Consider the following 15,461-nt stretch of genomic DNA (forward strand, 5'->3'; position numbering starts at 1 on the left):
TCAGTGATAAAAAAAAAAGCTAGAACTGCTTTAGGCACCATTTTATCCTAAGATAGTCCATACAAAGGAACTTAATGAAAACAAAGATCTCTCCAACACCTCACTTCCAGAACATCTCTCGAAATTGACACGAGACTGCAATAACCAAATGGAACAAACTTTCACTATCTGAATGGTCAGTCACCTGCTCTGCCATGTCAAAGATATATATTTCATAACCCTTCTGGGAACACAATGTTTATTAATAGAGATACCTAAAATTTATATTGTGACAACAGTGCTATCTAACAAGACCACTCTTGCATACATACCCTAAATGTCGCCAGGATAATTCTGGTTACTTTTTCTTTCACAGATTCCTGAAGAATATCTGATAAAGCTGGAACAATGTTCAATCTGCGTAGATATTCACACAGTTGTGGACTAAAGGCCAATAACCAGAAGGAGAAGATCATCTGGTACTGCAGCTGGAAGCCACATTTATTGTTTATAACGGCTATGATGCTGTGGGGGAAGGAAAAAGTTTTTAATAATTCTTACCATTATGTTCTTTTTAAAAATACAACTGTACTTTAAAATCAGAAAATACAACAAATCATTCAAAATGGCTTCCAAAAAAACAAGATCCACAGTATACAATCTTTTATTGAAGTTTTATGATGAACAGGATCAAAACAATTAAGATTTTTAATGCAGAAACAAGATAGATTTTGTTGTCAGCATGTTCAATTGAAAATGTTACAGAAACAACTGAATCGAATAATTTCATCCACATTCAAATCATTTCACATATTTCGCCAAGAGTGGTTTTCAATAACTAGTCTTAGGTTTATCCACATTCTGTACCACTTTCTTTTGCATTGATATGCAGTAGCAATCCCAGCAAGACTACACTAATCAATGAAGCAATTATGAACATTTTAGTCTTTTTAGAAGAATGTTCTGGCAAAGAAAAGAACATGCAGTAACCCAACCCAGATGGAATGCAAGGTAAATACTCAAGGATTACCAATGGCAAATATTCTGATTTATAATCAATCTACAGAACATGGTGTTTTCAATGATTTTCCCAACCTGTTCAATGAAACTTTTATCGAAAATGTAATAGGATTCTTTTCTATATACAAATAATCATAAATAAGTTTTATAAAAGAATGGGGCTTCTCAAAAGGATAATGAGATATGAGTAATTAAATAATTACTGAAATAATTCTAGGTTTGAAAAACGTTACAAGCTCAAACCATCCTTTGAGAACTACCGATTGTAGAAATTATGATGTTTTGATTCCTTCCTTACTCTTCAGCCGAGGAATGGAAGCGGCAAGTATAGAAAGGACTAGAAATGGTACGAGCAGGCAAGTCACAGGTTACCTAAAACAAGCAACCCTGGTTCAGCAAATGATTGTAACTTCTGTGTGAGACACAACATAGTTAGTTGTGTAAGATACATCTCTCCATACCCCATCATTCGGCTTAATATTGCATTGCCTCTTCTATTTGTTTATTTTTAACTATTCTCCCATAGGCTCAAAATCATGTCTCTCCATGCCATGCCTGAGCTTACTAGTTTATATACCTGTCTTTATTCTTGGTGCCGGGGCACTGGCTCCATTCAGTTCAGGTGGAGACTATCCCTCCTGTAGTCAGCTCTTGCTCAAAAAGTAGTTTCACTGTCCCACAAAAGTTGAAACTGTCCCTCCTACACCACTCTTCCAACTACATATTTAGCTGTCTAATCTTCCCATCTGTTGAGTTTACAGAGTGGCACAAGTAGTAATCAGAGAATGCTAGCTTTGAGGATTTGCTTTGTAGCTCCTATCCATGCAAGACCCCTCCCACAATCCTATCACTGTTGTTAGTTTCTACATGGATTGCAAACACAGGCTGCTCTCTGGACCTCACACTGCCTGATGTCATTCATCCAGGCACCAGAGAAACATCATACTGTTATGGACTCTGAGCCATGTCAACAGGCATACCTATCTATTGCCCAGATCATGGAATCTCCCACCAATAGCACTTGTCTCTGCCTTTGCTTACTGGCCGTTGAGGTAGTTCCATTTCCAAGGGGCAATAGTCAGCTTGTTTCCCGTGCTGTGGGAAACACTCCATGTTCTACCAGAAGTGTTTCAGCCAGCAGTCATTCAATTGCTTATAGAATCATAGAAGTTCCAATATGGAAACAGGCCCTTCGGCCCAACATGTCCATGTCGCCCAGTTTATACCACTAAGCTAGTCCCAATTTCCTGCACTTGGCCCATATCCCTCTATACCCATCTTACCCATGTAACTGTCCAAATGCCTTTTAAAAGACAAAATTGTACCCGCCTCTACTACTGCCTCTGGCAGCTCGCTCCAGACACTCACCACCCTTTGAGTGAAAAAATTGCCCCTCTGGACCCTTTTGTATCTCTCCCCTCTCACCTTAAATCTATGCCCCCTCGTTATAGACTCCCCTAAATTTGGGAAAAGATTTTGACTATCTACCTTATCTATGCCCCTCATTATTTTATAGACTTCTATAAGATCACCCCTTAACCTCCTACTCTCCAGGGAAAAAAGTCCCAGTCTGTCTAACCTCTCCCTATAAGTCAAACCATCAAGTCCCGGCAGCATCCTAGTAAATCTTTTCTGCACTCTTTCTAGTTTAATAATATCCTTTCTATAATAGGGTGACCAGAACTGTACACAGTACTCCAAGTGTGGCCTCACCAATGCCCTGTACAACTTCAACAAGACATCCCAACTCCTGCATTCAATGTTCTGACCAATGAAACCAAGCATGCCGAATGCCTTCTTCACCACCCTATCCACCTGTGACTCCACTTTCAAGGAGCTATGAACTTGTACTCCTAGATCTCTTTGTTCTATAACTCTCCCCAACGCCCTACCATTAACAGAGTAGGACCTGGCCCGATTCGATCTACCAAAATGCATCACCTCACATTTATCTAAATTAAACTCCATCTGCCATTCATCGGCCCACTGGCCCAATTTATCAAGATCCCGTTGCAATCCTAGATAACCTTCTTCACTGTCCACAATGCCACCAATCTTGGTGTCATCTGCAAACTTACTAACCATGCCTCCTAAATTCTCATCCAAATCATTAATATAAATAACAAATAACAGCGAACCCAGCACCGATCCCTGAGGCACACCGCTGGACACAGGCATCCAGTTTGAAAAACAACCCTCTACAACCACCCTCTGTCTTCTGTCGTCAAGCCAATTTTGTATCCAATTGGCTACCTCACCTTGGATCCCATGAGATTTAACCTTATGTAACAACCTACCGTGCGGTACCTTGTCAAAGGCTTTGCTGAAGTCCATGTAGACCACGTCTACTGTACAGCCCTCATCTATCTTCTTGGTTACCCCTTCAAAAAACTGCTTGTTTGACAGACGGGGATAAAAGGTGGGTTATTACAGCATGGCACTTAGTTCTTTCAGACAAAACTTATGGCTAGGAGATCTTCATGTTTTCACTGAAAATTCATGGTTTCTACTCAGAATTCTTCTGTTTGCACATATTTACCAACTTTTCAGACCCCTTCAAACTCTCACCATCAGGATGGGGGGCGCCATGGCTGCGTTCACCACTACGTCCAAGGACGAGCAACATCACCAGTCTCGCCAGGCACGGCGTGCACTTCCGCCGCTTGCAGCTCCACAACACAGTGCTGCGCCACAGGCACCGGCACAAGAGCACAGAGGGCAACAAGAGAGAGAGCAGTGTCGCAGGAGGCACTACCCTCGTTACAGGGTCTACAAACCAAGGTTCAACTTCCTGGACCTCTCTGAGGAGCAGTGCATATGGAGCTCAGAGTGAGTCACCAGGCGGTTGCAGACATCTCCAGCCTCCTTCATGCCGAGCTGCTCACGGTTGGGCCGAGCAGCATCTCATTATCTATTGCAGTTAAAGTCACCACTGCCCTCAACTTCTTCATTTTTGATCGTTCCAGAGTGCCACCGGGGTGTCGCAGTCGTCTGCACACAAATGCATAAGACAGGTCACCAATGGCTTGTTTCGCAGAGCCTCGCAGTAAGTCAACTTCCCCATGGACGACCTCAGCCGGACAGAGGGCAGTGGGATTCCACTCTGTGGCTGGCTTCCCACAGGTGGAGGGTGCAATTGATTGCACCCATATAGCAATATGAGCACCTCCAAACGAGCTAGGACTGTTCATGAACAGAAAAGGGTGTCAGTCCATCAATGCTCAGCTCATTTGTGACCACCTCAGAAAGATTCCTTCACGTGTGCACCAGATTCCCTGGCAGCTGCCACGATTCCTTCATTGAGGGAATCCAACATCCCGGGCCTCTTCCACGCATCGAACACCCTTAAAGGCTGGCTCCTCGGGGACAAGGGATATCCCCTGCATACATGGCTCATGACACCTCTGAGGAACCCCATCATCGAGCAACAGCATCAATATAAAGACAGGCACATCGCCACCAGGTCTACAATTGAGCATGCTGTGGGGCTGCTCAAGATGCGATTTAGGTGCCTTAATCATTCTGGGGAAGCACTTCAATACACACCAGACAGACTGGGATGCATAGTAGTAGTGTGTACATGGCACAACAGAGAGGGGTGCCGCTTGAGGAGGCCCAATCCACATTTGCCATCCACACTGAGGTGGAGGAGGAACCCATGGGCAGAGCAGCGGCTCACCTGGCTACTCGTGAGGCCAGGGAGTTCCTGATATGCGAATGGATCTCCTAACATCAAAGTGTGAAGAGTTCAGTTCTCAGGCCAACTAGAAAGAGCATCGCCAAGATCAGCTCCCCCACCTCTCCCTGCAACTACACATACACCCAATGTAAAGTGACCCAATGGGTGGTATTAAATGTCGCTGTTCATGGTGAAGCTCATGAAAGGACCCTGCCACAAAAGCCAGTCAAGAATGGGCAACACATGGCAGAAATGGTGAGAATGATAACATTTAATGTGACTTTAACCAAAACCAAATATAAATGAAAAACATGACCATCTGTCAGACACCCTTGTGCATACCCTTCGTGCTCACAAATCCTTAGGCTTCCTGTTCCTACCGCTTCTACGTGGTGCATCCCCTGTAGCTGCAGCAGAATGAGAGGCAGGTTGCTCATGTTCATGCCCTGACTGCTTAAATGCTTTTGGCCTATGCCCTCTGCATTATAGAGCACGTGAGGACCCCTCCAAAGACTGCTCCACCTGCACCTGTGCAGGGGCAGACTTGGCCACCTGGAGGGGAGGCAGCATTGCGGGTACTGATTGAGAGGGGGGCAACGGGTGAGAGGTGGGAGCGCTTTGAGTGGCGTCCCCACTTCCATGTCCCGTCCGCTATCATTCCTCTCCTGGACCAGGCCCACGTCATTCCTACCACCCTGCTGGAGAACAGTTTGGAGGACACGTAAGAGGCCTTGGAAGCCCAGTTGTAAAGTAACTGCCTACTTGTTTAAGGCGGCAGAATGTTGTTCACCGAGTTCCGAACGACCGTTGTTAGGGCCTGAATGGACTCATTTGTGAGCTTTGCTTGAAGCTCAATGGAGGCAAGCCTTCTCTCCATCACAGACATTCCCGCACTTACCTGCGATGCTATCTCAGACGCTTGCTCAAGTCCCTGTGGGTATCTCAAAGATGCCCTCCTGTACCTGTGCCACCATTCCACTAAGGAGTCAGACTCCTCCATCCTTTGCGCTATTGTGGAGAGCGTGCATGGCACCTGTCTCAGTACCTCGCAAATGTGCTGCTGTCAGTCGATCATTCTCCTTTTAAAGGATAGCCCCCGGAGTTCAGTATCTGCGTCCAGCTGAGCAGAGCCTGGAGAGGAGTGCACCCGCCGACGCGGACTCTCCACAGCTGCCCCTGCCACCAGTGTCTGCTCGTACTCACGTGTGTGGTGACTCACCAGGTGCCAACCCAACTAACTCACTACTAGGACCCACCGAGGTGTGAGTATCTGTGTTGGCGGATGGCTCACTACGATGTGACGGTGCACCCTCAAATGCCGGCAGGTCCTCTGAGGAATCGCCCTCTGCCGTCACTGTGGTCGTTGAAAGGCCTAGAAGAGAACAGAAAGCAAAATTAAGAATTATCACAGATGTGTCATGTTGCGATGAGCATACTGAGGTGTTGAACATGGCAAGGCATGTTAACATCAATTCATGTTGTGTGTGATGAATGTTAAAGTTGTGTCTCCAGACGCTTGTGAGGTGCCAGTCTCGCCGTCCCCAATGGATAGGCAATCGAGGGTGCGGCTGATCTCCAGTGCCTCCTGCTCTGTGTCAGTAAGGACCACTACTTGTTGTGGCCCCCCTCCAGTCCTCGCCCTCTCGCGTGCGTTTTGCGCTCTCTTCTCCTGGAAGGGGACAAAGAACAGACGTGTGAGTGAGTGATGGTGAAGTGGCCAATCAATGAATGCACTGCTTTGGGTGAGGCTGACCGTGAAAGAGGTGCATCAGAGGGTGAGTACGAGACAGAGCCATCACATTGGATTAGGAATGGGGTGAGTGGTAGAGGTGGGGTGACTAATGGGGAGGTGAGGAAGTACAGGTAAGTTGAGGATGAGCCTTAAAGTGGGTGTGAGGAGTGATGTAATAGAGTAGTCTTGGCAGTGCAGAATGAGTTTGGGCAGGGGGATGGGTGCTGTGATGTGGAACACGGAATGTAGGAGAATCAATAAGTGTACTCACTTTTGCTGACCTATTTAGGTCACTGAACCGCTTCCTGCACTGGACACAGGTGCGGGAGATGTTGCTGCTTCTAGTGACCTCATCTGCCACCTCGAGCCAGGCCTTCTTGGTGGCAGAGGCTGGGCACTTCCTCCCATCCGCAAGGTAAAAGACTTCCCTCCTCCTTCTCACCCCGTCCAGTAGCTGCTGCAGTGAGGCATCGCTGAACCTTGGAGCAGCCGTGTGCCTGTGCTGCTCCATTGTGATTTCTGGGTCTTTGCTTCAGCAAAAGCCTTTGGAGCAACGGCCCTTTAAAATAGAGCTCCTCCAGCTGACAGCCTATGATGTGGGTGTGCAGTCCATCCACTGCGCAGCTTTCAGACGGTAAACCCAGAAGCCACGTTAAATGGCACCAATTCACTTGCGATCGTGCGCAAAATGGACATATTTTATTAGTCGGGTTACCCACGCACCCATTCATCCCCCTGCTGCCATCCCGCCTCCATTCTAAAATCGGGGCCCTAGTTTCATCCCCAGTGGGCCCATAATCCTGACTGTCTACACCTTCCAACTCCCTTTCCTCTTCCTGTCACCTTCCCCTAATCCTTTCCTTCCTCACCTCCTTGTTCAAACAGACCCACACGACAGAACCTCGGCCAAAAATTTCTCCCCAGTCTGTGTGCTGCTGAGTGTATCAAGGTGCTTCTCTAGTTCAGCAGCAACCTGCTCCTCAAATATAAGGATGCAATGACAACCAGTGCTAGTGTATTCATCTTGCAACCTTCTCAAGTATACTCACATATAATACTTCACAATACAAAAGTAGGGCGTTTGGCAAACAGTAACAAAGTCTATAAAAGACTTCAGCAGGACATGGATAGGCAAGTGGTATAGGATGGTAACAGATGCAACAAAAATGGAGAAGTATGAAATCATGCATTCTGTGAGGAAAAACAAGGAATAGAAATATAAACTTAATGGAAATATATTGAAAGGTGTGGAGGGAGAGAAACATCTAGGGGTGCAAATACATAATTCTTTGAAAGTGGCAGCACACGCAGATAAACTATAAAAAGGTAATGAATAAGGGCATAAAGTACAAAAGCAATGAGGTTATGATATAGAAACATAAAATGCTGGAAATACTCAGCAAGTCAGGCAGCACCTGTGGAGAAAGAAACAGAGTTAAACGTTTCAGGTCGATGACATTTCGTAAGAACTGGAAGTTGTTAAAGGTTAAACAGTTTTTAAGCAAGTACAGAGCCAGGGGAAAGTTGTGGGGGTGGGGGGGGGGGAAGAAAGAGAGGAAGGGGAGGGGTGGAAAGTACAAAAGGGAAGGTCTGTGATAAGGTGGAGGGCAGTGATTAAATAACAAAAGGGATGATGGTGCAAGGCAAGGAGGGTGTAATGGGACAAGTAAAGAAACAAAAGATGGGTCTAGAGGAGCTGTAAATGGCAACAGCAGAACCATTACCAGCACTTGCTGTCCAAAAAATGGTAGCAGTGGTTATGATCTGAAGTTATTGAAATCAATGTGCAGTTTGGAAGGTTGTAAAGTGCCTAATTGAAAGATGAGGTGCTGTTCCTCAAGCTTCTGTTGGGCTTCACTGGAACAGTGTAGGCAGAGGACAGCTCCTCTAGACCAGTCTGTTCTTTCTTCCCCATCCCCTGACTTTGCCTGGCTTTGTACTTGCTTAAAAACTGTTAAACCTTTAACTTCTTCCAGTTCTGACGAAAGGTCATCGACCTAAAACATTAACTCTGTTTCTTTCTGAACAGATGCTGCCTGGCTTGCTGAGTATATCCAGCAGTTTTCTGTTTTTATTTCAGATTTCCAGCATCCATTGTATTTTGCTTTTGATTTGGAGGTTATGATATATTTGGCAATGGTCAGGTCAATTCAATTTTGAAGTTCCATGTGTAGTTTTGGGTAGCCTTTTATAGAAAGGACATCAAAACCATAGACATTGCACAGCATGGATTTACATGACGATACCAGAGATGATAAACTATAGTTATGAGAAAAGACTTGAGCTACTGGGACTATTTCCACAGGAGCACAGAATGCTAAAAAGAGGTTGAATAGAGATTTTAAAAAATAATTAAGGGTTTTGATAGAGTGAATAGGGAAAGACTATTTGCTCTGGTCGGGAAGTCAGTGATGCAATGTCATCAATTTAAAATGGTCACTAAAAGAGATAGGAGAAAGATTAAACAATTTTTTTTATGCAGAGTTGTTGGGGCACAGAATGATTTTCCATTGGGAGTAGTTGAGACAAAGACTATTGCAACTTTTAAGGGAAGAGTAGATAAGTGCAAGAAGCAGATGACCCAAGGCTATGGGAAGAGATCAGCGCAATGGGATTAGTTTAGGCGTACTCTAGCAAATAGCAGACACAGATACGATGGGCCAAACGACCTCTTTCTGTACTGTAGACTGTTCCATGCATTTCACTGGTCTCACCATGATGCATATCCTTCTTTAAACTGACGTGCACCTTAAAAAGTTCATTTGAAATTTACTAGCTCACACCTTGCCTATTACAGAAATTAATGTCAGCAGCTTTTTTGGTGGGGGGTAGAAGTGAATGTGACCTTCAAACCCAAAGCAATTTCAATGGCAGGTGCACAGTAGTGTACAAACAGTGAATGCAAGCAAGAGTTCCACAGGCAAAAGAAGTTTGTGCAGCTTATCTGCTGGTGCTGATTTTCCAATTTTTGGATAGACACAGAATGTTGAGACATAGCTACAGTACTTCATGTTCCCAGCATGTGCATGAAGATCTGACTTAAAAATTAAAGTTTTCGGTGCTGTTCCACTCATGACCTTGTACAGAATTGTTAGGATCTGAAATGCTCTGCCCAAGCAGGTGGTGGAGGCAGATTCAATCATGGCCATCAAAAGGGAACTGGATAAGTACTTGAAAGGAAAAAATTTGCAGGGTTACGGGGAAAGGGTGGGGAAGTAGGACTAGCTGGATTGCTCCTGCATAGAGCCAGCGCGGACTCGATGGGCCGTAACGCTCCTTCGCGCTGTAACCTTTCTATGATTCTATGAATTAATAGAGCAGCCACAATTTCCAATGGTGTATAATAGGTTTTCAAACTTGGGTCTCTAAAGGGATTTCAGGTGGTCTGCCAGATCAGATTTCTGTCCCTCCAAGGCCAAATAAGGCATGCACTGGAGACAATGTCTTGAAAGTTCCATATTCTATATTTGTTGACTTGTTAGCACATTATTTTGATTGCTTTATATATAAACACAATTTTTTTTTTGCAATATAAAGCTGCTTCTTCTGGGTAGCTGAGATTGCCTTTTTGGAAATTAGGACAGGGGCCCCTCAGGTGTATGTCAATATTTATAAAGGAGTCCTACACACAGGAATGTTTGGCTTTGGACTACTGACTCCAGAAACAGGAGTTGTGATTTCTCTAACCTGCCAAATTGGCTACAATATTGGTCCAAATCTTGCTGGAGTGGGGCATTTTGCAGCGTGCACCACTCGTTAGACTTTTTCCTGCACCCTATAGCTCGAAAAAATTTTGCCCTGCAAGTTTCAGGAAATGCAAGCCGTTAGCAAAGGCAGCAGGGCATCCGTTAGTGAACGACGGGGCCAACAGTCTTTCTCCTTAACTAATGAGATTTAAGGATTGAGAAAGAAACAAGAAGAATGGAGAAGGAGGTGTGGGTGAATTAGAGTCAAATCAGGTACAGAAAGAGAAATAAAGTGAGGAAAAGAAAGATTGGAGTAAGAGAGAGAGAGAACAAACAGAATAAGAAAAAAAAATTAAAAATTAAAATTTAATTAGTTAAGTACAAGCCCAAATTTTCTGCAGCGAGTTTAATGAGCAATTAATATGCAAATCCAGCAAGTTCTTAAAAGTAACAGTGAGGTTGAGGACAAGCTGCCGTTTGGGAGAGGCAAACAGCGGAGCTGCATAAATCGGTCAGCAAGTTATGGCGACTTGCAACTCACGGCGTATCTCTTCTTCGTCTGAACTTGCTGGCAGATTTGCACATTAATAACGGCGTGCGTCATAACTCACCGTTATTTTTCCAGCAAGATTTGGGCCATTACATTCTTAACTAGTACAGGAATTACAGAATAATGAAGCTGCCAAAAGTAGCAAATAGATCCTTGTTTTCTTGAAGATTTCCACTTTACAATCAGTTTTTCTAAATTTTTATGAATTCATTTTTCTCAAAATAGATCATAAAGCTACAAAGGGAATTTCAAATAAAAGAGCTGAATATCTGTAATTAAGGAGAGTTTGCAACTCTTCTAGGGTGGATGGGGGAATGATGACAAACAGCAGACAGAACCTTTGAGCCGAACAGAGGGGCTGCCTCCAAAATAGAGCAAATATAACAAATTGTCAATTCGCTATGAATATATTTGCCTATGATCCATCGACTAACTACAATATATCTTCTCAAAGCATTTATTATAATGAAATATCCAAAAGCCATCAAAATAGACTACATGACCAATTTGCATGGGACAAGTTAATATATCTAGAAATTCTTACCAGTTCACCCCATCAGCTTCTACCCAAGCAAAACGGTATTCATTGATTCTTAGCATCAGCTGTAGACAACCTGCCACACACTGCACATATTGGGAGCTCTGAAATTAAAAGAAAACAACGTGATTAAAATAACATTGTTCGCATCATGCATTGTAATGAAGTTAGTTTTGTGCACCATTAACTTTTTTTTATTATGAAAGCATTTCACAGTTGGCTGTAAGCAGTCCTGCACCTTAACAGCTCAAGCTGCAAGAAACAAATGGTAAGGATCTGAGCCAACAAAAGAGCACAATTTTTTAATGATTCCTTAGGACAAGTTCTCAATTTTCAATATTCATGCTATTAAGGGAAAAAAAAAATCAGAACACATCAATACATAGCATGTCTTCATTCCAAGGGCATTCAATTGTGTAAGTTGAAGCATCTGTGTTACAAATTTTGAGTTTGCTGGTAATGGTTCTGCTGCCGCCAACTACAGCTACTCCTGATCAATCTTTTATTTCTTAATCTGTCCCATTACCACCTTTCTTGCCTTGCATTATCATCCCTCTTGTCATTTAATCACTCGTGCCCTCTACCCTATCACGGATCTTCCCTTTTGTTCTTTCCTTCCCTCCCCGGCTCTAAACTTGGTCAAAAAATTAACTCTGTCAACATCTTCCAGTATTGACGAAAGGTCTTCGACCTGAAACGTTAATTCTGTTTCTTTCTCCACAGATGCTGCCTGACTTGCTGAGCTTCTCCAGCATTCTCTGTTTTTATTTCAGATTTCCAGCATCCACAGTATTTTGCTTTCACAACAGAAATTAGACTGCCACACTATTTACAATGCTCGAAGCCTTAGGCAGAAGATGCAGTAACTATCCTTTTTGGTAATCTTAGGTATCCACATGTATGCTGATGACACCGAGTTTTACCTCACCACCACCTCTCTTGCCCCACCACAGCCTGATTTGTAATGCTGCTTGTCCAACATCCAGTATTGGATGAGCAGGAATTTCCTCCAACTAAATATTAGGTAGACCAAAGCCATTGTCTTCAGTCCCCACCACAAACTTTGTTCTCTAGCCACCGACTCCATGGCCACTGTCTGAGGCTGAATCAGACTGTTTGTAACCTCGGCATCCTTTTTGATGCCGAGCTGAGCTTCTGATTGTATATTCACTCCATCACCAAGGCCACCTACTTCCACAACATCACCCATCTCCAACCCTGCCTCAGCCCATTGGCTGCTGAAACCCTCGTTCAAGCTATTGCTACCTCCAGACTCGACTATTTCAATGCTCTCTTGGCATGCCTCCCACCCTCCATAAACATCAGCTCATCCAAAACGCTACTGCCCGTCTCCTAACTCGCACCAAGTCCTGTCATGAATCACCTTTGTGCTCGTTGACTTACATTGGGTTCCAGACTAGCAACCCCACAAATTTAAAATTCTCATCCTTGTGTTCAAATCCCTCCACGGCCTCGCAACACCCTAATTCTGTAACCTCTTCCAGCCTTACAACCCTCCGAGATCCGTATGCTCCTCCAATTCTGGTCTCTTGCACAAATCCGATTTCCATCGCCCCACCATTGGCGACCGGCCTTCAGCTGCCTGGGCCTCAAATTCTGGAATTCCCTCCCCAAACCTCTCCTCCCCCGTTATCCTTTAAGACACTCCTTAAAACCTGACTTTTTGACCGAGCTCTTGGTCACCTGTCCTCATATCTCCTACGTTAAAGACGCTATATAAAGGCAAGTTCTTTTTATTAAAAGCAAAGGCTAGAAAGTAACGGACGATCAATACAGATTTTACTTGGCTACACAATTTCTCACTTGCACCTGCTTGAATACAAAATAATTAAATGTGCAACATTTCATTAACTCTCTTAAGTAATACTAAACCTGGAACACCATCTATAATATAACTTACATGTGAGATTTCATCTAACAGAGAATCCAATCTATATCCCAATGGGCCACGAACTGAAGAACTGGCAGTAAACAGCCAATATATCTCTCTGCCAAGCAGTGGAATTTCAGTAGGTGCAGTAAATTAATAATGTCAATCAACTCTATCCCCAGAAATACCCCGTAGTTCCTCACCCATCAGTAGATTGAGATTAAGGCATCGTTTTGGGAACGCCAATCAGCAATCAAAAAATTCAATAGCACCTAACTGGCTTTTATGCAGAACAGAACCAAGTCTATTAGTCTGGAAATTAAAATCCAGACCCATCACATCCTGTGTCAGGCCTGAAGTGATTGCATAAATAATCGGAATATTTGAGGTAGGTCCTTATAGAGTCATAGAGTCATACAGCACGGATAGAGGCCCTTCGGCCCATCGTGTCCGCGCCGGCCATCAGCCCTGTCTACTCTAATCCCATATTCCAGCATTTGGTCCGTAGCCTTGTATGCTATGGCATTTCAAGTGCTCATCCAAATGCTTCTTGAATGTTGTGAGGGTTCCTGCCTCCACAACCCTTTCAGGCAGTGAGTTCCAGACTCCAACCACCCTCTGGGTGAAAAAGTTCTTTCTCAAATCCCCTCTAAACCTCCCGCCTTTTACCTTGAATCTATGTCCCCTTGTTATAGAACCCTCAACGAAGGGAAAAAGCTCATTAGTATCCATCCTATCTGTGCCCCTCATAATTTTGTACACCTCAATCATGTCCCCCCTCAGCCTCCTCTGCTCCAAGGAAAACAAACCCAATCTTCCCAGTCTCTCTTCATAGCTGAAGCGCTCCAGCCCTGGTAACATCCTGGTGAATCTCCTCTGCACCCTCTCCAAAGCGATCACATCCTTCCTGTAGTGTGGCGACCAGAACTGCACACAGTACTCCAGCTGTGGCCTAACCAGTGTTTTATACAGCTCCATCATAACCTCCTTGCTCTTATATTCTATGCCTCGGCTAATAAAGGCAAGTATCCCATATGCCTTCTTTACCACCTTATCTACCTGTTCCGCCGCCTTCAGGGATCTGTGAACTTGCACACCAAGATCCCTCTGACCCTCTGTCTTGCCTAGGGTCCTCCCATTCATTGTGCATTCCCTTGCCTTGTTAGTCCCTCCAAAGTGCATCACCTCGCACTTTTCCGGGTTAAATTCCATTTGCCACTGTTCCGCCCATCTGACCAACCCATCTATATGGTCCTGCAGACTGAGGCTATCCTCCTCACTATTTACCACCCTACCAATCTTTGTATCATCAGCGAACTTACTGATCATACCTTTTACATTCATATCCAAGTCATTAATGTAGACCACAAACAGCAAGGGACCCAGCACCGATCCCTGTGGTACCCCACTGGCCACAGGCTTCCAGTCACAAAAACAACCTTCGACCATCACCCTCTGCCTTCTGCCACTAAGCCAGTTTTGTATCCAAAGTGCCAAGGCACCCTGGATTCCATGGGCTCGTACCTTCTTGACCAGTCTCCTGTGCGGGACTTTATCGAAGGCCTTACTGAAATCCATGTATACCACATCCACTGCGTTACCCTCATCCACACGCCTAGTCACCCCCTCAAAAAATTCAATCAAATTAGTCAGACATGATCTTCCCTTGACAAAGCCATGTTGACTATCCCTGATTAATCCTTGCTTCTCCAAGTGGAGACTAATTTTGTCCTTCAGAATTTTTTCCAATAATTTTCCTACCACTGATGTTAGGCTCACTGGCCTGTAGTTCCCCGGTTTTTCCCTACTCCCCTTCTTGAATAATGGTACTACATTAGCGGTTCTCCAGTCCTCTGGCACATCCCCTGTGGCCAGAGAGGTTCTGAATATATGTGTCAGAGCCCCCGCAATCTCCTCCTTTGCCTCACACAGTAGCCTGGGATACATTTCGTCCGGGCCTGGGGATTTATCCATTTTTAGGCCTGCTAAAACCGCCAATACCTCCTCCCGCTCGATGTTAATATGTTCGAGTATATCACAGTCCCCCTGCCGTATTTCTATGTCTACATCGTCCTTCTCCATAGTGAAAACAGATGCAAAAAATTCATTTAGAACCCCTCCTACATCTGCCGGCTCCACACACAGATTGCCATTTTTGTCCCTAATGGGCCCTATTTTTTCCCTAGTCATCCTCTTACCCTTAATATACTTATAAAACATCTTAGGATTTTCCTTTATTTTGCTCGCCAGTGTTATTTCATGGCCCCTCCTTGATCTCCTAATTTCTTTTTTAAGTATCCCCCTGCACTTTTTGTACTCCTCGAGGGCTTCCTCCATCTTTAGCCTTTTGTATCTGCCAAAAGCCCTCCTTTTTTTCCTAATCCAT

General features: G+C 44.4%; 1 protein-coding gene across 2 annotated transcripts in view; it reads right to left on the minus strand.

The window, feature by feature from the left end:
* Positions 1 to 15,461, minus strand: part of atp6v1h (ATPase H+ transporting V1 subunit H) — a 113,863-nt gene that overhangs the window by 37,470 nt on the left and 60,932 nt on the right. For both annotated transcript variants that reach the window (XM_067979974.1, XM_067979980.1), the window contains exons 8-9: positions 11,191 to 11,288; positions 312 to 504 (exon numbers count right to left, since the gene is read on the minus strand). In XM_067979974.1, the coding sequence (XP_067836075.1) occupies positions 312 to 504; positions 11,191 to 11,288 (291 nt within the window). The remainder of the gene's footprint in view (positions 1 to 311; positions 505 to 11,190; positions 11,289 to 15,461) is intronic.

The sequence above is a fragment of the Heptranchias perlo genome, chromosome 3 (assembly GCF_035084215.1).
Source record: "Heptranchias perlo isolate sHepPer1 chromosome 3, sHepPer1.hap1, whole genome shotgun sequence".
Taxonomy (NCBI): Eukaryota; Metazoa; Chordata; class Chondrichthyes; order Hexanchiformes; family Hexanchidae; genus Heptranchias; species Heptranchias perlo.